This window comes from Lynx canadensis, chromosome B4 (genome assembly GCF_007474595.2).
Source record: "Lynx canadensis isolate LIC74 chromosome B4, mLynCan4.pri.v2, whole genome shotgun sequence".
NCBI lineage: Eukaryota > Metazoa > Chordata > Mammalia > Carnivora > Felidae > Lynx > Lynx canadensis.
The window spans coordinates 14,696,674-14,723,673 of record NC_044309.1 but is presented as its reverse complement, the minus strand read 5'-3'; the positions used below and the strand labels follow the sequence as shown (position 1 = coordinate 14,723,673).

General features: G+C 37.4%; 1 protein-coding gene across 6 annotated transcripts in view; it reads left to right on the top strand.

Moving 5' to 3' along the window:
• The first annotated feature begins 4,054 nt into the window (after positions 1-4,054).
• MINDY3 (MINDY lysine 48 deubiquitinase 3) overlaps positions 4,055-27,000 on the top strand; it is a 98,732-nt gene continuing 75,786 nt past the window's right edge. For 4 of the 6 annotated variants that reach the window (XR_003970528.1, XR_003970529.1, XM_030323516.1 and 1 more), the window contains exons 1-6: positions 4,055-4,365; positions 16,098-16,177; positions 19,834-19,894; positions 21,824-22,000; positions 25,285-25,336; positions 26,213-26,327. Coding sequence is in view for 4 of the 6 variants with exons in the window: in XM_030323516.1 (XP_030179376.1) it covers positions 4,272-4,365; positions 16,098-16,177; positions 19,834-19,894; positions 21,824-22,000; positions 25,285-25,336; positions 26,213-26,327 (579 nt within the window). In the remaining 2 variants the exon portion in view is untranslated. Of the gene's footprint in view, positions 4,366-16,097; positions 16,178-19,833; positions 19,895-21,823; positions 22,001-25,284; positions 25,337-26,212; positions 26,328-27,000 lie in introns of those variants that run through there. The other 2 variants (XM_030323518.1, XM_030323517.1) reach the window with 2 other exon arrangements.

Below are 27,000 nucleotides of genomic sequence, written 5' to 3'. Positions count from 1 at the left end.
AACCATTAACATAGCTAACATAAGAATGGTATTTTTCAATTACATATTTCTTTCACATACAATGTTTTCTGTTAAATCTCATAATCATTGTATGATGTAATTATTATTAATGACCTTCTTTTATGAATGTCGCAACTTAGCCTCAAGGACGTTGTTTATTCATCCTATAAAATTGAGAACATTAAAAAATGTGCTTGTTTGTAGAGGATGGTACTATTCATTGACCATGAAACATTGAAAGAGGAGCTGATTTTATGGAAAAAGATGTTTTATTTGACACACAGTGAGTTTGAGGTGTCTATGACACATCCAAGGGTGCAAATATTATGTACTCATTTAACATAGCCAGTCTTGGACTGATATATATTTTGGAATTTGATCTTCTCATTTCATAATGTTAGCACAAGTAAGTGGTAAGGGACAAATAACCTCTTTTATTCTATGTGTTAGTGGAGAATAATGCTAAGTCATTTGTTTATTCTATATACATGCTCAACATTCTTTTTCTTCTCACTTTTTCCATATATTTTAATTTCTAAGCAGTGTTTTTTCTTAAATCATAGAAGGGGACAGGATCTGAAATAAATGGCATCCTAAGAGATGATCTAAAGTTAGTCCTTTTAATTTATTGATGAAGAAGCACAGTATAGTTTAAATGATTCATTCAAGGCCATAGTTAGTAGTCACATAAGTAACATTCATATTTCCTTTTTTAAAGTTTGTACCTCTTAATCATATTCATAATCATAACATTCATATTTTCTCATTCCAATCAGAAGCCCATTCCATTATACCAGTGATTCTCAACCTAAACTATGTGAGAAGATCAGTGAATAAAGTCATTCAAATGTCTTTTAGCCCTGAATACAATCCTCTCTCTTGAAGAGTTGCGGTGAACAACTGTTTTATTTTTCTATTTTTATTTATTAATGTTTATTTATTTAATTATTTTGAGAGGAGGATAATCCAGATGGAGAGAGGGAAATAAAGTATCCCAGGCAGGCTCCATCATGTCAGCACAGAGCCCCATGCGGGACTGGAACTCAGGAACCATGAGACCATGACCTGAGCCGAAATCAAGAGTCGGATATTTAACTAACGAGCCACTCAAGCACCCCATAACTGTCTAACTTTCCTTAACCCAGATTTTAATCATAGAATCCCCTTTCCACCATGCATTAATGCCAGTAGAAAATGCTTTGGGAAATGATGCAGTATGCCATACTTGGGAATGACAATGGTGGGCTTAAATGCTTGGTAGGAAAATTATCCTGCCGAGATGAGGTCAGGCTAAAGGAAAGGAAAGAATTTCATTTGTTTGATAGATTTATGCTGTTATTGGAAGACATAGGGCCCATAAATAAAATAGCTTTCTTAGTGAATAAGTATGGGATTCTTTGAGCAACTCACCTGGAATGTATTAACCACATTATAGTGTAGGTTTTTTCAACGATATGATTTCTCTTAGACAACCGGAATGCAAATACACTAAATGATGACTAAGAGGGATTCCAGTTGGAGAAATATTCTTTCCGTGGTGATCGCTAGGAACAAGGTAATGAAGTCATTGTGCTTCGTTTGACAGGGAAATTTGGGGAAAGACAGGAAACTAAGCCCAGAGTTAGGGGTTTGATAGAGTAATTCTGCTGCTGTGAACTAGTAAAGACTGCTAAAGGGAATTAATCATGATGGAAATCTCAGCCTAGTTTCATGGCTGTGCCCTGACTTGAATTTGAATGAAAGAGAAATATTACTAATAAAATTTACATACGAGCAGAATGTTTCTGATTTTTCAGGACTTTCTTTTAGGACTAAAGATCATTCATGCAACCTGTGTACATCTTAACGATACACATCACTTTCACCAAAACCATAGATGGTCCTAAGAAAAAATATGTGTGAAAATATGGAGCAATATAAATACTTCAAAGTAACTGTACATAATTTTCAAGTTATTATAATAAGAGAAACTCATTATTATCCTGTGCCAGCTATAAATGCAACAAACTTGACTGCTTCCAAAATGTATTATGTTTATGTATAATTACTGAATAAGAAAATTTGAAACGAATATTAATTTGCATTTCTATTGTAGTTTAAGTAAGTTCACATTTTAGATGTTATAACTAATGAATTAAGCAACATAAATAATTTAACATCAAATATTCCTTGTTAAAAAGATGTCCTGCTAATTTAAAATTTTTAAACACTGCAAATGAAGAATATAACCTAAAAGTGGAAAGGACATATCAATGTGCTGAAGATTTTGTCAGCTCGTTGTAGCTGTAAACTTAGAAAAATCACAGATCAAGAAATACTCTGTTTTTAAAATTATGTTTTGAAAGTATAGCCTTTACCCCATATGTATAGAGAGTTAATCAAATGTATAACTACTATCTGTATATTAATGGAAAGAAAACAATTGTGGCCAACACCTCTGAACTTAGAGGTCTGCCACTTACACACTCTATGAACATAGACCCTTCTATGTCTTTCAGGAAGTGAAATAATCCTGTAAATTGTAAACCACCAAGCAAATAATAGATGTTTAACTGGACTTAATACTACTTCTCCTGATCCCTAATGTGCTAAAAGATAACGAATTGTTAAATTCCAGTAAAGGCAAATATCATTCCTTCAACGAATACTTACTGATATCCAGCAATGTTCAATGCTCCATACTAGGTGCTATGACTAAGACAAGTCCTTGACTTCCATAAACTTATATCCCAGGAGAGTAATCATTGTTGTTTTTTTAAATTTTTTTAATATTTATTTATGTTTGACAGAGAGACAGAGTGTGGGCAGGAGAGGGGCAGAGAGAGAGGGAGACACAGAAACTGAAGGAGGCTGGAGGCTCTGAGTGGTCAGCACAGAGCCCCACGTGGGGCTCTAACCCATGAAACTGGGAGATCATGACCTGAGCCAAAGTCAGAGGCTTAACCAACTGAGCTACCCAGGTGCCCCTCAGAAGAGTAATTCTTTGCAAATACAAGGATGACAGTAACTGTCATGAGCAAGTTACACATGAGTTACCATGAAATTGCAGAAGCTAAAATTTGTACTTCAGATTTTAACGACTGGAGTCAACTTTATTACAAAATGGCATTCATACTGTGTCTTGAAGAATGAGTGAGATTTGGTTTGCAAAAATAGGGTAAAGAGAGTTCCAAAGGGAATAAAAATTAGGAGGGCTATAGATATGGCTCAGGCACTACAGCAAAGATTGTTGCAGTTCGGAATAAAGGATAAATTAGCAACGCCCTCTTATTTGCAACCTGTAGGGAACCCATCAGATTGGGCCTTTTGTTTTAAATTCAAAGTCTGGTCAATATGTTCTCTCCTTTTTAGGCGTCCTAAATACAAGTTTTTACACAAACCAAATTCAACCGCATGTTTGTCAACGATTAGACCTGGACTTCAGTTCAGGTGTTGTCCACTCACCGAACACTCTCAAAAAACGAGATGAGAATGCTCTACCGTTTACAAACAGGCTGCTTTGAATCTGTTTCCCAATAAATAGCTTTCTAAGTCTGCGTTACACCCAGTAGAGGCATTTCTAACGCACATTACACACCACACCCTTCGCTTATGCATTTAATAGGTGGTTGGACTTTATAGGATTTATCGAGGCACACAGGCCGACAGCCTTCAAATTAGTGGTGGCTCTCTGTGAAGTCATAGATGTTTCCTCACGGAGACTCAACCATCGTCTTAGAGTTGTAGCTCTGTGTAACTAATATTACATATTTTAGGGGCTAGTCTACATTCCAGGCCCTAAGGCGTGGGCCGCAGGGCCTGCGGTGCGCCGAGGGAGGAGGGGTTCCTGGATGGTGAAAACAGGCCAACGCCCAGGGAACGCGGCGTCCCCGCCAGTACAAAAGTTACCACTCCACCTAAAGCGGGGGGGCGAAGCTCAGGAAAACCGGCGGCCACCAGAGCGTGCCTAAGCGCTTCCTACCCCCCCCACTTCCGCTTCCGGGGAGGCGACTCCCGGGTCCACCGGGCGGGGGCGGGGGCGGTAGCGAAAGGGAAGCCGGAAGTGGCCCGGCACTTCCGGCACGGGAAACTCCTCGCTGCCGCTCCGGCTGGCTTGACAGGCGCGGTCTCGGCTGGTAGCTCTCTCTCCTTTCGCCTTCCGCCCTCCGCCCGTCCACCCTCCCAGCTCTTTTGCCGCTGCCGTCCCACAGCTCCTGTCCCTGAAGGCGCCCCTTCCCCATGTTCCGGGGCGGGAGTCCTGAAAGCGAAGACCCGCTCGCCGGTACCCCATCATGTCCGAACTGACTAAAGAGCTGATGGAGCTGGTGTGGGGCACCAAGAGCAGCCCCGGTCTCTCTGACACCATCTTCTGCCGCTGGACACAAGGTACCCTGACGGGGCTCTGACTTCCAGCCGCTTCCTTTGCCCTGCGAGAGTCTAGCTGCGACGCCGCCGTCGCCACAGCCCCCCTGGCTTGCCCTGCACTCTGTCCCGATTCCCGTGCTCAGCTCGGACACTGGACTTTCTAGAAACGCCCTGCCTGTCTCGGGGTGGGGGGAGGGGGGAGTGGTTGAGTAGGAGAATGGTTGCAGCTGTCCCCTAAGGACCCGAAGCGCCTCTGCCACTCCCTGGGCTGCCCTCCGGCAGGATGAGAGAAGGATGGTGGTTGGGCTGCAGTGTGTGACACTGAGGGTGTGCCCCGTGCCCCGGTGTCAGTTTCGCAGCCTGTGTTGCGGCTTCCCGAATCCGTACCCACTGTCAAGGCTTCGTGTTATTGGCGTGTGGTTTAATTTTGGCCAGAGGGGAGTCCACAGGAAAGTCAAAGTGGCCAATTCCAGAAGGCAGCTTTGTTGTTTGTGTTTTAACCGTGTGGTCGGACGTAGTCCTCGGCGTAAAAATACCAGTGTTGCCCGCTGTCAGGTGCTCTTTTGACCCAAAGTATCCCCAGTTTTGAGATGGTTTAGTTATCTGTTACAGTTCAAAGGAATGTGGATCACAGCACTTCCCGTGCTCGTCTAATTATCCAGACAGGATTTTGAGTTATGTAAGAAGTTTTATTATTACGAACCCTAAGGCAATAAAAATGACCATTTATTGTATTCCTCCGCCGTGCCAGGCTCTGCGTTTGGCACTTTGTACCAGTAATTACCTGTAATTCTTAAGTTTAATGATAAAACACGACTTTGCACATTACTTAAGGTGACTTAAGAAAGACTGAAGTTAAGTGAGGTTACAAGCATAGTCTTTGGAGTCAGGAGGATTCGTGATGTAAGTATGTAAAACATAGGCCAGTAAATGGTAGCTCTTCATTTCTATTGTTAAATCATTTATTTACAGAATCCGTGTTCTCAAAGGATTTGGGGGAATTTTAGCATAGTAAATCTAAGTTCCTAGTTCGCAGTGTGTATTTTGTAAGAAGAATTCAGGGTTGAAGGAAATCCCTTCCTCTCTCTTAGATACGCCTCTTTTAAGAGCTGGTAAAATTAGAATCGTAATGTATTACAGGTTATTACAGGTTATTTAGTCCATCACTCTTATTTTGCAGATGAGGAAAATGAGTCATGAAGCTAAATGACCAGGCCAGAGTCACACAAATGGATAGAAAGGGAGTGAATTACAAGTCTCCTGATTCCTCACACAGATTTGTTTTCACTGATAAGTTTTCAAACCTTAACATGGAATTGCTTTTGTACTTTTTACACATTTGATTACATCACTGGAGTAGCATTTTCTGAAATCTTGGACACCTGCATTTGCAGATTTTAAAGCTTGCTTTCTACGTTGACTTCATTTTATCCTAATAGCGAACAGCCCTGAAGTCTACAAGGCTGTGAAGCATTAAGAAAACTTTTACTTCCCGTGTAGTCAACATTAATTAAGCATGTACAACGTAGAATAAGATCGTGTCCAGCCTTGTTTATATTAATACTGTGATGAAGTTTCAAGGAGGATTGAAAGGCACTTCTGGTTAAGAGAGGGCTTTGGAACAGGTGTAGTTTGGTTCCAGGTTAAAGTTATTTCACTTCCTCAGGCCTCAGTCTCCTCTGTAAAATGCAGATAATAGTAGTGTCAACCTTACAGGGTTGTTGTGAGGATTAAAGGCATATAAATACATTCAGGCACTTAGCACAATATCTGACATAGAGTGAACGCTCACACAATGGAAGTCCGTTAACACTTGATTTAAAAATTGTTTCATTGTAGGCTAAGCCAAAGATCACTCGCTGGCCGTGAGCTGACAGTTATAAGAAATTATTGTTTATTTGATGAATAATCATTTTGTTTTTACTCTTCTTTCTTTTTTATTGAAGGATAGTTGATACATGATAACCACTATTTAAACTATAACTTTATAATGATACGAGAACGCTCGGCCACCTCGTAGTCCTGTAGGAGTTCCTTAACGAGAATCATTCAGTCAATACCGTTTACATTTTTTTTCTTTTTAGAGTGTGTTTATATCGTGGATAGATAATTCTTCGTGGTCTTACACTGATCAAGATTTTCAGGCAGCCAAATATGTATTTTTAAGTTACCACTTCCGAATCAGAGGGAGGTTGTTATTGGTTTTGCTTTGTTAGCTGTTACATTCATTTATTCGTTTGGAGGCAGAAGTCATTGCTGAAGATCGCTTTGGCGGTCATTTGGGATTTGAGCATAGGCACAGGACGCGGCTCTGCTGCACTTGCCTTACAGCGTTTGTAACGTGACACCAACTTTGGCTCTAGTTCACAGTCTGTCACTGTGTTTTGACAACTGGAATTGTAACGAGGTATTTGGAAGCACGTTAAAAGGGTGAGATGTTTAGGGTAAATATTTGTAAAATTATGTTTAGGGATATTCCATTTATGAGACCATATCGATTGGTCACATTAAACGTTTTTGATGCGTTTAAAACAAGCTGCAGGGGTTGGTGCAGCCCAGAGTTGCTTTTTTTCTCTTCATTGATCTGCCAGTTACAGACTGTACGTGACAGCAGTGAGCCACAGAAGTGGCACATGGTCGTTGTTTTATTTCACTTGGCAGTTTTAGATAATTCTCTTCTGCAATTCCTTTTTCTTAAAAAAAAAAAAAAAGGGTTTTGTAGGGGGGGGGGTTGCCAGTTTTTCTTTCAAAGACGTACTTTTAAGGTTTGCAATTATTTTCTAACTAGGAAATTGAGTCTCTCCTGCCGCCTTCCTTCCTGCTCTCTTGCCTGTGATAGTTTTTTAAGAAAAGTGTGTATTTTCTACCTCTTATTCAAAACCACTGTCTGTCCTCCTTGCCTTCTTCCCGAAACACACTGCAACAGTGTTCCAGGCAGCAGTGTTGCAGGTTAGACTTGGTGGGATGGGAAGGACGGCAGATAATGCGCATAGCATAAATTGAGCATATGTGATAGTTAGAAGGTAAAGAACTAGGGATTGTGCAGTGGGGTAGTGTGGCTAGGCCTCATTTTAAGATGAGATTTGAGCAAACCTTGAAGCAACTGAGTGAACTGTGCAGTTATCTGAAGAAAGGGTGTTCCAGGCAGGGAGGATAGCCACTATAAAAGACTTAATGCAGAATATTCCTTGCTTTTTTGTTCAGGGAACAGGAAGGAGACTAGTTTGGCTAGAGAAGGAATGAGGGAAGGGGAGAGTAATAAACGATGATGTAAGACCTCATTTTCATCCAGTGACCTAGAAAGCCTTAGAGGCCATGGTCAGAACTTTGATGTTTCTTCTGAATGAAATGAAAGGCCATTGAGAGGTTCAGAGCAGAGAGAGACGACATGACAAGTTTTTAAAGGACTGATCTAACTGCTCTGTTTGAGGGTAGACTGTAGTGGCTTGAGTGAGACAGCAAGATGAAATGATAGACAAGGGCAGTAATGCAGCGGGGAGGAAGTGGTGACTTGGACCAATGACAGTAGCACTGGAGATGATGGCAGGTGGTCGCAGTGACCAGCTCCCAGCAGAACCAAAGTCATTTAGTCATTAGGCTTATTGGGAATATTTGTAGGTTGTTTTTCTTTTTCAGTATTGATTGTCTAGTTCAGTGTTTGGCAACCTTTTTTCTGTGGAAGAGTCACTGGCATTTATTATTTCTGTCTTAAAACTCCTCTCTGCCATTGCAGCAACAGCAGTCCTAGATAATACAGGTGTGGCTGTGTTCCAAAACTGCATTTACAGAAACAGGTCAACCCCTGATCTAGATTATAAACTCTGAGAAACCATTTTTTCTTTTTTTCCCCCCCTTTCCTCTAAGCTTTATTTTATTATTTCATCTATAAGATTAGCCAGAAAGGGAGAAACACAATTGCTATTTATACCAGTGCCTTGTTTTGGGGGTGAGGTGGGGAATGGAGCTGTGGTTGGTTCAAATTAGAGTTTGGACTTTGGGTATAGGACAATTTTTGTTATGTAATATGAAGAAAAAATAAAACTTAACAAATAACTTAGGGAAAGTTATGTATTAGGAAAAGTGAGGGATCGTTTTATTTTAAAGTATTTAAATATAAAGTATTTAAGTATTTATTTGAAGTACTTAAGTATAAAATGTATTTACAAGTTAATACGTTTGTTATAATGTGATTTAACATTTTACCAAAATAATAAAGTGATATGCCAGTATTATTAATTTTTCTTCTAAAGTAAGAATAATACTGTGAGATCGTATCATTTCAGAGGTTTTTGTTGGTGGAAGCCTTTTATTTCTGTCAAGAATAGATACTCCTTTCTCCAACCTACCTGAATCATGTCATCTACAATCCATTTCTTTCAAATTTAAAATTTGTGAGCTTATATGAAAAAGTTAATTTCTTGGTACTTTGAATACATGTTTTTCAGTTTAAAGTATCTGTCATAATATCTTAAATTGTATTATACTTTACAGTTTTTGGAAGTCTTATTTAATCCTTGCAACAACCCTGAGAGATAGCAAAGGATAATTGTAGTTTCCTGATTTTCATAGATGAGTAAAGTAAGGCCCAGTTCAGTTTTGGCTCAACCATTATCATCGAGTTTGTAATGACAAACCAAGTTTTTTTCCTCCGGGCTTCTGTTTACATGGGGATCCAGAATTATGGGGACAGAAGTTGTAAAACTGGTTTAAATAATGTATATATGCATAGGAAGTCACATGAAAGTGAAAGGTGAGAAAATTGCAAAGAAGTTCATGGCTCAGGTTTAAATTAGAAGCTATAAAACAGATTTCATGTCTGTAATACTGTGGAATGTGATACAAAATTATATATTTAGGATCAGATGCTTTAGATGGCTAATTCTGGATCTAATCAGGAAAAACAACCATTTTGTGAAAAGTTAATTCCTTTTAAAAGTAGGAAGTAATTTAAATATGAGAATACAAAAGAGAGAACTCTATATCCTAAAAAATTTGAATTCAAGCACAACCTTATTATGAAAGGAGAAGCCTATTTAGCATAGTCCTGTTTTAGAATAGAATACTTAATTTACTTTTAGTTGACTGTATTTCCTTTTGTGCACTAATGGCCTTTGTTCATTATCTGTTAACACAGTCAAACGTGTATACTGTAATTAAACAGAATTTGGTGGGCAGCAGGTCTGCCAAGAATTCTCTCCATGGGGTCTTTATATCTAACATACCAAACAACTCACTGTAATGCATTTCAGCTATAAGCCCCACCCATAGATCTTGACAACTGCATTACATTCGTAGTAATTTTAAGGAAGGTAAAGAATTCAGTACTGATTCATGTTTATTACGTACCCTGAAAGTTTGACAGAGCCTGGTTTCACCTTTGCCCTTAGGCCCAAGGCCAGGGTCCCTTCCCCTGTTTCCATCCAGTAGGAGCAGAGCTGGGCTGAGTGGGGGCCTCTTGGCTTCAGCTCTTGTTCCTGGGTTGACCTCAGATGTAGGTGTCTTGACGTGATAACCAGCACCCTTAGGTCTCATTGTCCTTACTGAATTTGTCCTGTGCATCGCACCTCTTTCTCCCCTCCATTTAGCCTGTCATCTGTTCTCTTTTTCCCAGGCTGCTGTGTACTGATGGAGAAAATTGTTGTCACCATCAATACAAATGCAGCGATCGATCAAACATTAGCTGAGCCCTCAGTGTTTCTCTTAGTTCTTTATCCTGTCAGCTTTTGTTATGTCTGTCAGAATTAACCTGCTTCTCAATTCTCTCCGATTCCCCTCATTCTTATTCAGTAATTGTGAATAATTAAACTTAAAATTTTAAGTTTTAATAATTTAATTTTTAGTAATTAAAAATCACTCTTATTCTCCCTCTTTGCCTGAACAGTTAATTTAGAAGCCTGCCAAGATTCACTTCTTCTCATAGGCCAGCGACTCTCAAGTTTTTGTTTTTTGTTTTTTTAACTCAGGGCCCCATTATAATCTTAAAAGTTATTAAGATTTCAATATGAAAAATAAAATTAATGAGACCTGAGGCATCGTTTTACATTTCTGTAAGTATCTTGAATGTCTGGCTCGTTAGAAGACTGCTGGCTCCTCGCATTTGCTTCTCTGTTCAGTCTGTTACAGGGTGTTAGGATGTTGTTAGGAAGTGTATGCAGAAACCCAGCCTCACAAAGACTGCGACTGGTAAGGTAGGAGTTATAGTGGCCTTTCAGACAATTAAGGATATTTTTCTTTAGTACTACACCCAAACTTGGCAAGTGGTAGTTTCTTACAGGTTATTAGTGATCTGGAATCAGAAGCCACATCAGTGAATTTTTTGTACTCTCTTAAATTGAAATCCATTGGTTTGCCTTGTACTTTGAATGGATCTTTACCCATGCATTCATTTCTAACAGCATGCATCCGTCATCTGGAAGTTACTGGTCCACTGGTTTATACAGAGATGTTAACACATTTCATTATACAATATCAGAAGTCATATTTATCACTATGACCTCTGATCTCATTAGAAAAATCTCTAAGAATTGAGATGCTGTCAAGTTCACAGTGGTGCATGCAGGTTTTCCAAAAATTTTAGTTACTGCTTGAAAGCCTGAAAACTTACCACTGGCAAAAATACAGTCTGTTATTTTCCTTGAAGTATTAGGCTTCCTTCGTTCACTTCTGAGAAAGGTCTGCCACATACTCAGGTCTGAATAATCATAGTTTGTCGATAGCTCTTCAAAATAAAAACAGTGCTCTACAAAAAAAGCAGTTCCAGCTTGCAATTCAGAAAATTACACAAGTGCTTTTTCTTGAGACAACGGTCATTATCAAGGTATGTAGCAGAGGTGCTTTAGTTTCCATTTTGTCATGCAGAATATTTTTTAAAAGAACATTTTATTCAAGGTCAAGATTTAATAAAATTAGCATCAGTAAGGGCATTCTTTAAGTTAAATTGGCTTTTTCTGTGTCAAAGAGGGTGGTTTTGTTTACTAGGATGACTGCTAGCACAGCTTAACCACACTGCCTTCATGTGTGCTGAGGCACCAGCGGTAAAACCCAGCATCACTGTGATGCTTTTGTACCATCACTGTGAATGTCAACACAGCATAAAGGGCAAATGATGTCTTAGTACTATTATGAGAATTATTTTAACCTCTTCTAGATCCCCTGAAAGGGTCTCAGTTTTCCAAAGTTCTGTAGACCACACTTTGAGAACCTCTCTGTATCCAGTCTCGCCACCCCCACAGCATAGCTCTTTGAGGACTTGGTGTCTTTAAACTTCCTCTTTCCCATATAATCGCCCCTTTCCTGTTTTTAAACTCCTGTCCTTCAGCCTATATAAATAATAATAAATAATGATTCTTTATCCAGCTGCCCTTCAAGATATCATCCTTTTTCCTTTTCACTTGTTTAACAAATAGTTTGTATTTACTCTTTCTCCTTGTATTCTGAATCATACCTCAACCCTTTAAAATTTGGTTACTCTCTCCAGTGCTCTAGATTTCTTTTGTATTCCCAGTGATGCGGTTAATCCATTGTTTGAATGTTATGTGTTTTCTCAGCAGCATTTGTAATAAGTAACTACTCTTTGCTTCCTGGAGGACTTCAATGTGTTTTTCTCTTACCTTTCTAATCTTTTTGTCCATCTTCGCTGACTCAGCCTCTGCTTATTTTTTAATGTTCGCAACTCCATTGTCTTTGTTTACACATTCTCATTTACTATGACTGCCGTGTTGAAGATAATTCAAATTGCTGTCTTTAATCCTAACCCCTGCCCTGAGCTCCAAACCCATATTTCCCCCCTTCTAAATAATGCCAAATGGTTATCTCAAAACTGAACTTGGAATACCTAGAAGCAAATTCCCCCATTTTCTTTCCTTGCAACAGTTCAAAAAGCATTTATGGAACATTAACTATACAACATACTAGGAAAACAGTGGGCAACAGAACACGCAAGACACGTGTAAGGCCAATAATAAACAAGTAAACAATAATATCGTAATCACAGATTATGAAAAGTACTGGTTGTTCTGGAGGATGGTAGGAGAGACCTACCGTCTTAGATATTTAGACACACCTACTTAGATAGGTGTATCAGGGAGTATCTCTGAGGAGTCGACACCAACATGAGTCCTTTAGAAGGAGAAGTATTCAGCTTTATGAAGAGAGAAGGGGACATGCATGTAGTAGAAACAGCAAGCACTAGGTCTCAAGTCAAGATGTTGCCATGTTGTAAGATCACTATGGATGATGAAAGTGAGAGTGAACTGAGGGAAGGTGGGTTTAATAGAACGTGGTGTCTTATAAGGCCAGGAAAAGGAGTTTGAATTTCATTCTAATTGCCCCTGAAATGTACTGAAGCAGGCTGGGACAAAATCTGATTTCCAAATCTAAAATATTCCTGTGGCAAGTCTGTGGTGAACAAATAAAGATGGAGGCAGGACAGGTGGGGAGGAGTGGAGACATCTAGTTGGAAACTCTTAACAGTCCTCGAGGTGAGAGACAACCATGGCTTGATCTGGTCTACCGAGATGGGATAGAAATGGACAGATAGAAGTCATGTTTTGGGGCCTTGAAACAAGAGAATCTTGCCTTCAAGTGGCAGAGAAAGGGTTAGCAAATGTTTCCAGTGTAGGGAACAGTATGTTCAAAGGGTAAGAAACCGGAGAGAATAGGGATATTTGAGGACCTGGAAGAAGCTCAGCCTGCCTGAAATCTGAGAGGAAGAGTGGCAAAGGATGAGAGAGGAGATTCAGGTGGAAAGCAGATCAGACAGGACCATGGTAAGGAAATGAGATTCTGTTTATGTCTGGAGTTCTAATCCGGGCTCTAATTGAAAATTCCCTGAATACTACCAGTAATGGAAATCTTGGGAGTAGATGAATTACCCAAGGAGGATGTCTGGAATGAAAAAAATAGAGCTCCTAACGCCAAGACATGAGGAACATTACCATTTACGAGGAACTGACCAAGGAGACTGAGAAGAAACAAAAAAGGAAAATTGAAACAAAATTGGGCCAGTAAAGCTAAGGGGCAAAGTTTTTTCAGAAGTTGTTGGTGAGCATTTCAGATCATTCTCTCGGGAGTAAATAAGAAGAGACTTGAGGAACAGCCTGTACCGGTCATTGATGAATTTGGTGAGAATGAATTTGGTGCAGTCATAGGTTGAAAACCAAATTTTTGTGGGTTGAATAAATTGTGAGGTAAAGAGAGTGAGACAGTGCACATAGACAACTGGGTGGGCTTGGAGAGGGTGGTGATTGGAGTTTTTGGTGGATTTTTTTTTTTTTACTGGTCCAATGAATTTTTTAAATTTGGACTTTTTAAAAACTTCTTTTAACGTTTATTTACTTTTGAGAGACAGACGGAGCATGAGTGGGGGACGGGCAGAGAGATTGGGACACAGAATCCAAAGCAGGCTTCAGCCTTTTAGCTGTCAGCACAGAGCCCGATATGGGGCTCAGACTCATAAACTGTAAGATCATGACCTGAGCCAGGGTCAGATGCTTAACCAACTGAGCCACCCAGGTGCCCCAAGACTTCACTTTTTTTTTTTTAATTTTTTTTTTTTTAACGTTTATTTATTTTTGGGACAGAGAGAGACAGAGCATGAACGGGGGAGGGGCAGAGAGAGAGGGAGACACAGAATCGGAAACAGGCTCCGGGCTCCGAGCCATCAGCCCAGAGCCCGATGCGGGGCTCGAACCCACGGACCGCGAGATCGTGACCTGGCTGAAGTCGGACGCTTAACCGACTGCGCCACCCAGGCGCCCCTAGACTTCACTTTTTTAGAGCAGTGTTACAGCAAAATGGGGAAGCTACAGAGATTTCTCATATACCTCCTGCTCCCACAACATGCATAGCCTCCCTATTATCATTACCCCCAACCACAGTAGAATATTTGTTCTAGTTGACAAACCTACACTGGCATATCATTGTCATCCATGGTCCATAGTTTACAGATCACTCTTGATGTTGTACATTCTTTGGGTTTGGACAAACATATAATGACTTTTATCCATTATTATGGTTTCATAGTGTTTTCAGTGCCCTAAATTATAAAATACAACAAATACTTTGTTGTCTGGATGTATCACAGTTCATTTAGCCACCCATTCACTTACTGAAGGACAGCTTGGTTGCTTCCATTAGCAGTTAACGAATAAAGGAACCGTAAACATCTGTGTGCCAGTTTTTGTGTCGCTAGAAGTTTTCAACTCAAGTAAATAAGGAGCTTTTGGTGGATTCTAAAGGAGGATTTTTTTGTTTTTAAATATGTGAGATCTAGGTTTAAGTACTGTTTGAAAGAGAGGGATTGAAAGGTTCGAAGAGAGGAGGTGGATGGAATGGGATCCTCGACAGTATTTCTAATCTCACTTGCTATCACCTCATGTCTCAAGCTAGAAACTTCAGCATCTGTTCTAATGTCTTTGTCACACTTGCACATACACATCAAATCTTAACTTTTACCGTGGAAATACTGTTTAGATATAGTTCCTCCTGTCCATACTAATGTCAGTTTTATTAGGTCAACACCATCTCTGTATGGCTGTTGAAACAGTCTTATCCCCATTCTATTCTTTTTAAAAAGAAACAGAAATCCGGTATGATCATATTTAATCAGTACTTGTCATGGTCTGGCCCTTCCCAGTATTAACCTCTTGTCAGATTTCCCTCCTCCCATTTACCATCTCCCTTACCTACCCCCATACTACCTTTAAGCTACACTAAATTTCCCCCTGACCCATAAACTTGCCCTGCTCTTATCAAACCTTTGTCCTTTAATAAAGGTGTTTTCTTTACCTCGGAGTCATTCTCCACCCTTGTGTCTTGCAAATTCCTATTCAAGATCAGCCTCAAAGTCACCTGTTATAACTTGACTCAGGCATGTAAATCATTCCTCTCTATATCCACAATGCTATCTTCATACTTCTGTTGTAACATTCACTTATTCTTTATTACTTATTTGCTCCTATGTCCGTATTCACCTGTACTGTAGGCTCCTCCAGACTGGGGACTTGGTCATTCATGCATACATCCTAGATGCTTGGTATAGTATCTTACGTTCATCAAATGTCTGTTGGATGAATGACTGAACTACAGGTGAAACCTTACACATTCCTAGCATGTTGGAATTGGAAACAATCATTTTAAAGATAAGTACACAGAGACCTACAGAGGCAAAATGATTTCCTGAAGGTGATACAAATACAATCCTCCATACTTCTGGCCCTGTGCTCTCTGTAATGAACTTGTACTAGTTGTTCCCAGTCAGTCTTGGTTGGATAGCACTGAAATTGAGATAGACCTAGTGTGGACACATACACTGTCTATGATGCCATTTAATTTTTAGCTTATAGAATGTGATTCAAAGATTGGAATGAAAAAGATTCTGTACAGAAAGGTCCTAAAAATTGTTTGAAGTCAGTAGATAGTGTATCTAGTCTTTCTTCAAGTAAATGACTTAATTTAGTGGTCTTTTACTGAGGTCCACACTTTATTCCTTTATTCTACTGAGAGGGTTCCCTGGGGCAAAATGTGTGTGTGTGTGTGCGCGCGTGTGTGTGGCACAGGGGTGGGAACATAGGCTCTGTATCTTTTTTCAAAGGATTCCTTGATACCCCAAAAAGTTAAGAACCACTGTGCCTAACTTGGAGGTATTTTGCTTTTGTAATAAGTGGTCTTTCTCAAAGCAAAGTACATTAAAAAGTCTTTGGGCTGCTGTTTGAATTACATTTTTAATCTTTGCTACTTGCTTTCATTTTTAGGGTTTGTGTTTAGTGAATCAGAGGGATCTGCATTAGAACAGTTTGAAGGTGGCCCCTGTGCTGTTATTGCACCTGTTCAGGTAACATAGACTACTTTACCGACTCCTTAGAGGGACATGTTCAAACGTTTCATACTTTATTTTTTGTTTTCTAATACCTGTGTCACGAGACATGATCACTTATCTCTTAACTTTTTATTCTTGTAAAGTGCTATGAATATCCAGAATAAAAATGAGTTCAGAACATCAGCAGGTTATGCAGCAATAGCCTTTTGACAATCTTACATCAAAAAAACCAGAATAGGTGTTCCCTGACCTTCAGAAAATTAGGAATTAATGATAATGACATCTTTCTAATACAATGATCCTGTTGAGTAATAGCATTTTATACTAGGGATAGCTACATCATAGCAATATATTATTTTCATTTGTTCTTTCTGTAGAAGTGATTTTCCTAAAAAGTTGACGACGAGTGAATATTTTCATGCTCTAAAACTGTATACATTTTAAAAATAAGTTGTCTCTACAATTTTAGGCTATGGCTTCAGCTTTTAAAATAAAATTGGTAATAATAGACTTCAAACAGAATTTCCAAAATTAAAAAAAAAAGGTTTTTCTTTGCACAAGGTAGTGTTAATCTGAATATATGTATACGATTTTGAATCTTGATATGTTCTATTGTTTGAATTTCAAAGGCCAGTTTGCCACAATCACTACATTTTTAAAACCACAAATTGAATTTTTGGTTTACTATAATACTTACAATGTCTGACCAGCAGTGTAACTTCACAACTATTATAAAAGAAACTGGAATTTATTCTGTTTTTTAATCAGCACATTTTGAAAGTACATATTTAATGTGATATTTTTTCATTGGACATAAGGAACACATTCCTGAACTGTTAGCTGTGAAGTAAACTGGTCTCTCAAGCCTTATACTCCATATTATTAAGTTAAAAATTTATTTCTCTGAAGGAGGAAAAAAATCCTTTCATGACTGATTCCAAATTATACCCTTTATAAGTCATTATTTTATTTCTTTAAGGGCTAAAATTGATTTTGTTTGCGTTAGTAAAATTATTTAAAAATTAAGAAAAATTTGAATGTTTGAACATTGTCTGGGAGTTACTGAATATAAAGAATAAAATTTAACTGTGAATTAGTATTGGAGTTATCATGCCGTTATGCTGGGGACAGATTTTGGTTGCTAGCAAAATCTTACCATCTGAATTTGAAGATTGCTTGTTCTGTCTGTATTTAAATTAGATTATATTAACCCAGGGCCTCCTGGGCCATATTAGCACCCAGGGTTTTTACGAAAAGTCTACGAATGTAGTTAAGTGTAAGGTGTACCACAGGAGTTTCCTGTTTTATAAAATTCAGTATATTTCTATAATGATAGCTGTTTCTGCAAGGGATAATTGTAGTGTTCAAAACCCTCCTGTGTCTTTGAGGTCATAATTTAGTTTCATAGTCACATAAATCTTGTCAATCATGAAGAATTTTGGGTTTTTAAAATACTTTTAGTGTAAAAGTCGAAACTAAACCATTTAGCCTAATGAAGGGAAATGAGCAAGTCTAGATAGTAAAACTTCTTTAAACTATAAAAATTAGAACATGGTCCTGTTGCCAGAATAGGCTTATTGTGGAACCAGATGGCGAATACAGGAGTAGACCATGTTATAGATAGCAGTTTACCGAGAATTTATCACATACCGTGATAAAGAAGGAACTACTAATCACTGGTAGAATAAAATGAAATTTAGTAAATGTCACTGATAAGACTGGTTGCCAGTTTGAGGGGGAAAATGAAGTTAGATCATCTGATACCATATACTAAATATGTTCTTGACATAATACTGAACCACAGAAAAACTAATGTATTGCCAACACCAAGAGAAAGATGGAAAAGATTTGGACCAAAAAAAGATTTGCAACGAATATTAGCCATAAGTGGATATTGTCTTTCTTCTGCAAAGAATGTGTACAAATCAGTTAGAAAACCACTCAGGCTCCAGTGGTGAAATGATGTATGTGCAGGCATAACAGGTGGACTGATGATGGATAACCAAAGAATCAGGACGTTCAACCTCACTAGGAATCCAAAGAAGTACAAAGAAAACTACAACTAGATTCTATTGCTGACCCTTCCTAATTTTTAAATATAGAATAATTACCAGGGCCTAGGAGGGTAGGATGGCGCTGGCACACTCATATTGCTATGTGGTACATTTGTACTTTGATTCAGGGAGGGAAATTTACATTAGAACCAGAAGTATAAGAATGCATATTTTTTGATGAAATCATTGCACTTCTGTGCATCTTTCTTAAAGAAATAATCCTTAATATGGAAAAGATTGTATTCAATAAGAAGTTTTTATATTTACAGTAGTAAACAATTATAAGGCTAGTGTACAATAATGTTTAAACATGAAGTAATGTTTGAGTAAATTTCGACAGCTCGATAGGTATGTAGTGATTAAGAATTATAGTTAGGAATCCTGTTGGAAAACAGAAAAATGGGAACTATCACATACCCATTATGCTTCTCACTTGTAATAAAAATTAAGACAGTTATGAAAGAAAGACTGGAAGGAAGTATATCAAAATACTGACAGTGATCACATCAGTGGTAAAACAGTGGGTATCCCACCTCACTTTTCCCAACTTTTGTAATGTGGTTATAGTCCTCCATTTTATGGTTGTTGCCGTTTTGGGAAAAAGTCAGAAACACTTGATTGTAGTAGTTTTAGATTTTACTTCTTTAAGATACTGCAGAATGTTACTTCATTTTTTGTTAAAATACTTTCAAATGATCGCTTATTAGGTGCCAGGTACTGTGCTAAGTGTATTACATAGATTATTCTATATAATCCTCACTGCAGCCTTTTAAAGTTTATGCTATTATTATTTTTAGTAAAGTAGTGGAACCAGGATTCAGACCCAGATGTGTCTGACTAAAAGCAGTCGTCTTACCAATACACTACCACTTTCAAACAGTAAGTGAGAAGCGTCCAAGTAACCTTTTTCTTGGATCTGCCCCCTGGAGATTCAGATCCAATAGGTGGAGCCTAAGGGTCTTCATTTTAAGTAAACAGGTCAGGTGACTGAGATGGAAATGGTCCTTGAACTACACTTTGAGAAGGAAACGCTACACTGATCTTCTTTCTATCAAGTCATCAGTGTAACAGAGTCAGCTCACTTAAGAAAAGGTCAGAGATCAATTTGTTTTTTTTTCTTTTGAATCTTAAAGCTTTTTGAATTAAACCAGGAAGTTAGGAACTCCTTAAAATGATGAGTCTTGTAGTGATATTCTCATATCACAAATCAGAACTAATAGAGCAGAACCAGTTTTGTGTTGTGACATCTTTTCCCCCAAGGTGTCTAAGAGAAATGTAGACTTGTTCCTGTTTCTGGGGTCTTTACTTTGTGAATGAGCAGTAAGTTTCTTTAATTTTCCAGTTATGTGTCTATTATTTTGAGTCCGTTGTTCTATTTGCCGGAAAGTACATATTATGAAAGAAGAATTTTAGGGATCTAGAATCAAGTTTATAGTGGTATATTCTGAATAGTATGCTAAATTACTGTTGAATGTAAAGGGAAACTATCTGAAAATTTTATAACACTGTTCAGTAGACCATAAAGGAGATATACATTAGGTTTTTTTTCCCATTAAAAAAAAAGAATAAGGCTTGTTTATAATGGATTCTAATAATTATTGCTTTAATTGTATAAAGGCCTTTCTTTTGAAGAAGCTCCTGTTTTCTTCTGAGAAGTCTTCTTGGAGGGATTGCCCAGGTATGATAGTGGCTTTCTTTTTTTTTTTTTTTTTTCAACGTTTATTTATTTTTGGGACAGAGAGAGACAGAGCATGAATGGGGGAGGGGCAGAGAGAGAGGGAGACACAGAATCGGAAACAGGCTCCAGGCTCCGAGCCATCAGCCCAGAGCCCGACGCGGGGCTCGAACTCACGGACCGCGAGATCGTGACCTGGCTGAAGTCGGACGCTTAACCGACTGCGCCACCCAGGCGCCCTGATAGTGGCTTTCTATAAACTTTTCCATCACCTTCTAATTTAGAGATGATCTATGCAGCTTCCATTGGCAGTACTTGAACTGAAACCATTTATCTTAAAAAAACTATAAATGGAGTATTTTTTTCCTGAGTTTTATTTTTTCAGTGTTTCAGAAAATTTCATGAACAGTGACCTCAAATTTTAATGTGTATATTCCCAAGTTTGGGTTACCTGAGAGGCATAAGACAGGATAATAGACCTAAGGGAAAATAAACCCTTGGCCTCTCGCTAAAAAGTGGTGCATTTCTCTCAACTGTTAAATGATAGCACCCTGTAAGGGATAGTCATTTGTGTTTGTTTTATCTCACTTAGCTCTGAGGAGGAACTCAGAGTTATCTTTGCATTCCCGCAGCTTTTAGTATAGTGCCTCACACAATGCAGATACTGCAAAGAACCGAATTAAATTGCAGATGAAGCTGTCATAGCTTCTGCAGTATGATTAGGTCAGAGAGCTGTATGGTGCTAGCTGATAATAATAAAACGTTTGCATTCTGCTTGACGGTTTACCGTCTTCCCTTTAATACATGAACACTCTTATGTGAACCTCACAGTAACTTCTGAAGAATGTAGGATATATTATATAATCCTAGTTTTGTGTATAAGGGCAGAACAGTTCCATTCCAAACTATACCCATAGAATCTACTGAATTTAAGAGTTGAAGTGTCCCCCATGTATTTTTTTTTTATTATTTACTAGCTGAAATGCAAAATAAATTGTAGAGAAGAAACCAAGAGATACTATTTAATATTAACATCACTGCTTTACTGGTAAAATTTGAAGTATTTCTTGTACAGAAATATATGCACATTGATAAAATATATAACATTGTCATAAACGTAAAGATGGTGGTGGTTAGAAAGTGAATGACATAGTTCCTCCTTTAAAGAACTACTAGTCTATTAGAAATAGAAATCTCCCCATAGTATAAAATTTTGCATAGCTCCTATACCCATCTCCCCCTGCTGTTCCTGAAAGTTTCAGGAACAGCACTACTTTTGGGGAGTGATACTGCTTGAAAAGAGGAGGTGGCTAAAGTTCCGGAAGAAATTGAACATTTGTGCTCCTGTCTATAAAAGTCTAATGCTCCATTCACTGCAATACGGCATCGGGAGCCTCTATATTATACAACATGACCATGATGGCGTCTGCTAATGTAATGAATTTGGTATTGTGTGTGCTGATGGTGTGTTATCTCCTAAGACTTACCCCTGTGGGACAAGGAGATCAAAGACATTAGACTAATTCAGAAATGAGGAAAAAACCAGAAGTCTCAGCAGGCCCTCACATTGTGCCTGGTTCTGCAGTAGAGGGACCCTCACGGCTTCAGTGCTCCCTTCACAGCCCAAGGAAGGGGAGCGATCAGTATCGGGTTAGTGCAGGGAACTTCTCTCTCCTAAGGTTTAGTTCTTACTTTTTCAGGATTCTTTTTCTAATTAATGGCAATATTTAATAGTAATGACATTTTAGCCCTCAAGCACATTGTTGTTCCAAAATGTAAGACTATTTATGCTGGGGGAGGAATCCTCCATCCACTTAAAATGGTTGGTTTTCATTATTAAATTAAAACATTCTTACTGTTGTTACCCATGACAGGATTTTTTTTCTTCTGTTCAAAGAAAACCATCATAACTGGTACTTTGGTTATTTTTAGAGGAAGAGCGGAAGGAACTCCTTTGTCATACCTTATGTGATATTTTAGAAAGTGCCTGTTGTGACAACTCTGGAGCATTCTGCCTGGTTTCCTGGTTAAGAGGAAAGACAACTGAGGAGCAGACTGCGGGCATTTCTGGGAGTCCTGCAGAATCTAGTTGCCAAGTGGAGCATTCTGGTAAGATCTATTTTTTACTTCCCGAAGGAGTTTCTTGTACCTTTGTTTTAGTAAAATTGTTGAAGTTTTTGAAGGAAAAAAAAAAGGTGTAAAATCTCCTAACACATCTCGTTTTTAGTCCCTGCTTAGTTCAGGAGCCTTAGTATTTTTCATTTCCCTTTCAATTCTTTGAGCTACCAGAGGGCAATGGGGCCTGTTTCCCTTGTTGTCACTTTTGGAGAAAAGAAAGGAAATGCATCTCTTAAACTTTTTAAGAACGTTTTAGTTAATGTCTGCTTGATGAAATTTTGAGCTTTAGAACTGTCATTTAGAAAATTTAAGGAACATAATCCTACATACTTTAGTTTTAGATGCCTTAGCATTGTGGGGTTTTTTTGGTAATGGAAAAAAAGGGGTTTTAGGGACATCAGAAAATTTCTTAAATACCTTTAGTTGTTTCTTAGAGCAAAGGTGGGGACATTGTTCTTTGTTACATATTGTTTCTTTTCCTCCTGAACTTTTTGGATATTACTCGATATAGTCTATACGCATTATTTTAAGGTAGTTTTAACTAAGGGTTTTAATTATTCCTTCATTTAAGTTTTTCATTATTGAAGATTTCTCTTTAAATAATAGCTATTCTTATTCATAAAAATATGTACCCTGTGGATTTTAGCCTTTGAAAATTCTTATTTAATTGACCTTAAAACTGCCAGAATGAACTAGTAAAGTGGAAACTTCTGATAGTACTGAAGCTAAATAAAGAATTGCTTTTCTATTTTTCTTTTCAGGAATTCTCTTGCTAGTATGTGACTTTTGATAATTGGTAGCTCGACGTGTTTATATTGAACAAGTGACTTTTTCCTCCTATGATGCATTCCAATAACTATCATCTCCGCAGAAACTTTTTAAAGAAATTATAAACGTGATTTATAGAGAGTAAATTTTGATTACTTGTGATGTACATCTTCATTTCCATGTAGGATGATCCCTCAGGGACTATTGTCTCCATGGGCTGAAATGACTCTGATGTGTCAGCATCTTCTTTCTCCTACTTTTGCAGTTACAGTTGCAAATTCTAACAGTAGGACATTTGCCAGGAACAGTTTTTAAAAATTTGAACCGTTGAATGACTTTTCCTGTTCAGTTCTTTCAAACTTAGCCTTTCAAAAAGAATTCAACATACTTTTTGAATTGATGATGACCGTAGAAGAAAACAAGTAGAAAATGTTCACAAGGACGATAGTAAAAAAATCTTCAGATTGGTTTTAAGATATTTTCCAGGCTTTACTGTGTTGCATGGAAGCATGTTTAATAGTTGCATTTAGGACATTAAAATTTCGACAGAGGAATAGTTGAACTAATTAAAAGTTGTTTTAGAGAATATCTGCTTAAAGCCAATCTATATATTAATATGCAAGAAAACAGTAAGGTCTTTTCTTGTAACGTTTCTCGTTAGTATTTTAGGGGTATGCGATGTGCTTTCTATGGGATATACTGTACATTTCTGTAGTTACAGGTTAAATTGCTCTAGGTTAAATAGCCTCATAACGTATTAACTTTGGTACTTCAGTAACTAATTTAGGTGGGCATATTAGATTTAATTCCTCTTCAAAAAACATATTTTAGTAGTTTTCCAATTTCCCTTGCTTCATTTTAAGAGTGGACGTGAAATAAAACCTTGTGTTAAATCTGTTTTTAGTACTGTAAAAATATGACAAGTTTTTTTAACTGAAAATTTGAGAATTTGCCATAGATGTTGACAAATGCAAAAAAACTTAAAGTTTATATTTCATATAACAATCTGTTTTACCTGTTCTTTCCTTTATTCCCAGCTATGTTCTTTTTCTTGTGTTTTATATTTTTCCACCATCCTGCCTGCTAAGCTTTTTATTTTGCTTGCCTCTTTTCTCTAAATTACTATCTTTATGTCTACTTTCATAGTGTATATCCAGTAAAATTATTTAAGTGATCAAGCACTGCAGAACAGTTAGTCCAATTTGGAAAAGATTAGGCCGAATTTTTGTTTTATCCTGAGATTTTACATGTGAACTGTTTTCCCTCTTGTCAATATTACATTCTGCACAAACATTAATTTCATTGGCTTGTGTGGTGTGTGTAGTTTTGGCTTTTGGTAACGCACACTTGTTTGCAGTAGTGAATGCTCAGGTTCAATTTCAGTTTGTTTCCCCCACAAATCAAAAAATCACTGAAATTAACCTATTTGGACTTGTGAAGATTTTTAAAAACTGTTGGAAACATTTGAAAATTAAAATGATTTTGAAAGGATGGCCTCATGAGACATTTTAAATTATAAATCAAAAATCCTAATTTTGAACTCCTAATAAATCCATTTCTCTCATTCTCTAGTAAGAATTAATATTTAAAAGTACTAATATTTGCTTTATAAAATTTTTGTGAAATTGTGCATTGTGATAGAGTAGGCGTTTTGATTCATGTAATGAAATTTTTAAAGAGAGTGTCTTTGTAGAGGGAGCCAAGACTGGCTTGATTCAGATCTCAGCTCTGTTGTTAGTTACATTTTGCTCCAGGGAGGCTCCTTCTTTGTGCCTCAGTTCCTTTTCTGTGAAATGGGGATAACAGGGTTGTTAGAGGATTCAATGACGTAACACCCGTAGCGCTTTTGGAGAGGGGCCTGACACTTAAAGTGCTGCAGAGACATTACCTTGGATTTAAATGCTGTCTTTTATTTACTTTGGTTTTTTTTTTAATTTATAATTGTGCTGTGTTAATAATAATCATAATCTAAATAAGTTACTGAAAACTTCTCAACAGTTGTACAAGTAAATGAGGAAACAAACTTAAAGCTGTCTTTGAACCTGTGTAGTTTCAAAGTGCTATGCCTTTTTATAACATTTGTTTAACAATTAAACATTTAACCTAAAGATCTTATATTATGAAGGAGGAAGATTAGCTCTTTTTCTTGGATCTATGAATTGAATATTTAAAAGTGCAGGACACATTCCAGTGATGTGTGAAGCACTCTGTCAGTAATTTTTCATATATTATAAACTATTCTAGTGTAACTGAATCGAAAGTAAAGGTTTATTATTTAATCCCCCTTCCACATCCTCAGTATCATATCCATTTTAGTTAGAATCATGGTAACTAAGAAGTTGAAATATAAATTTGTGTTACAGTAAAGTTGAAAATAAACTGAGAATTTTAAGGGAGTAAGGAGACAGGGAAAATTTTGATTGCTTGAAAGTATTTACAGCCTGCTGTGTGTATCTTGTGTCATTTATTTGCCATGTGGAGTGCTGAAAAGTGTCTTTTATGTATAGCTGCCTTGGCTGTCGAAGAGCTTGGCTTTGAGCGATTTCATGCATTAATTCAGTAAGTAACATTGGAACATTTAAAATACTTACCTTGTGGACACATTGCCATTTTAAGTCTGTTCATACCATGGGAAGGTACTTAGATTTGTATACTTGAGGATTCGCTTGTTACCAGTGTTTTTGAAATAATAAGTTATAAAAGTTTACTTAAATTACTCTGATTCCTAAATTAGCTAACTACCAAAATACACTTTTTCATAATGTGAAAATCTTCTCCATCGTTAGAATGAAAAAACAAAAAAATCATTGTAGCTTAATGTTTCTCTGACCTGAATGAATGCAAAGATTTCTAATAGGATAAATATTTGAATTATTATTTCTTATTTGCCAGATTCCTTCTAGGATTTTTGTTAAAAGTGCTCGTATTTTCATTAGAGCATTAAACATGTTAATGTGAAAGGTAAGGATGGCCGCATTGATAGAATTACTGGTGGCATTTGCAATATGACATTAATTTCTCTTAAAAGAGGCCACAAATGTTCACCTTATCTTTGGTATTGAGATATTTATTAAATCATCTTCAGCCTTTACAGAGTCAAGTTTTCTTTTTTCTTGAACGCCTTTTAGAGAGGGCCACTCCATTCTTTAAATATGTATAATTATTGTGGAATTTATTGATGCCAGATAGGTCACCCAGGTGATGAAGCGTTTCCTTGCCACATAGGCATTCTTTTTAATGGTATATATTTAGGGACGTTTGTCAGCAATAGCTTTTGCTTTTATGGCTAAATACGTATTTGAAAATTTGAGGCACTTACAGAAATCTCATTTGTATGTTCACAGTTTAATGTATAAGGCGATTTAAAAATTTTCCCGTTTGTGAATGTCCTCGTTCTCATCATAGTACTAATACTTAATTATTTTTTCCCCCCAGAAAAAGATCATTCAGAAGTTTACCTGAATTAAAGGATGCTGTCCTGGACCAGTATTCAATGTGGGGAAACAAATTTGGAGTATTGCTTTTTTTGTATTCTGTGTTACTGACAAAGGTTTGTTTAAGAAGTTACCTCTTCTGGCTTTTATTAGTTTGAGTTTAGGACTGTTTCTCCTGCTGTGATGAGTAATTTTACTCTTGATACTGTTTGTAAATCAATACTTTTTCTAAATCTGAGTAAAAATCTCTTACGCTACTAATTATCAAGTTCTCTGTCTTCACCACTCACTTAGTATCTACGCACTTTGATACTTATTTTTACCCCTGATCTTCTTTGGTAGAGGGGTAATCAATAATTTTCTAATTATGAAATGGACTCAGTTCTGAATTTTGTTTTCTTTCATCCTAGTATCTGGCATTTGACCCCTTCCTGCCTTCTAGAAGCTCTTTCTGACCCTTAGTCCCTCTCCTAACTTACAGATAAATCACGGTGCTAGTTCTCTTTTTGTACTATTTCATGAGGCCTCCCCCCCTTTTTTTTTGATAGCTTCATTTTCTTCTTTACCTGTTATCTCCTGCTCTTTTCTCTCCCCCTCTACATTTTTATATTCTAAAAATTTTCGGTCCTTGTCAGTAGACATCCTTTTTCTTTTATGGGCATTTTATTTTCTCAACTTACTTTTATGTGGTTAATTCTAGCGTATATACATCCTATCCTGACTTTTTTCCCCAAGTGCCAATCTCCTGTCTCCAGCAGCACGTTAGTTGAGTATCCTGCTAGATTTACC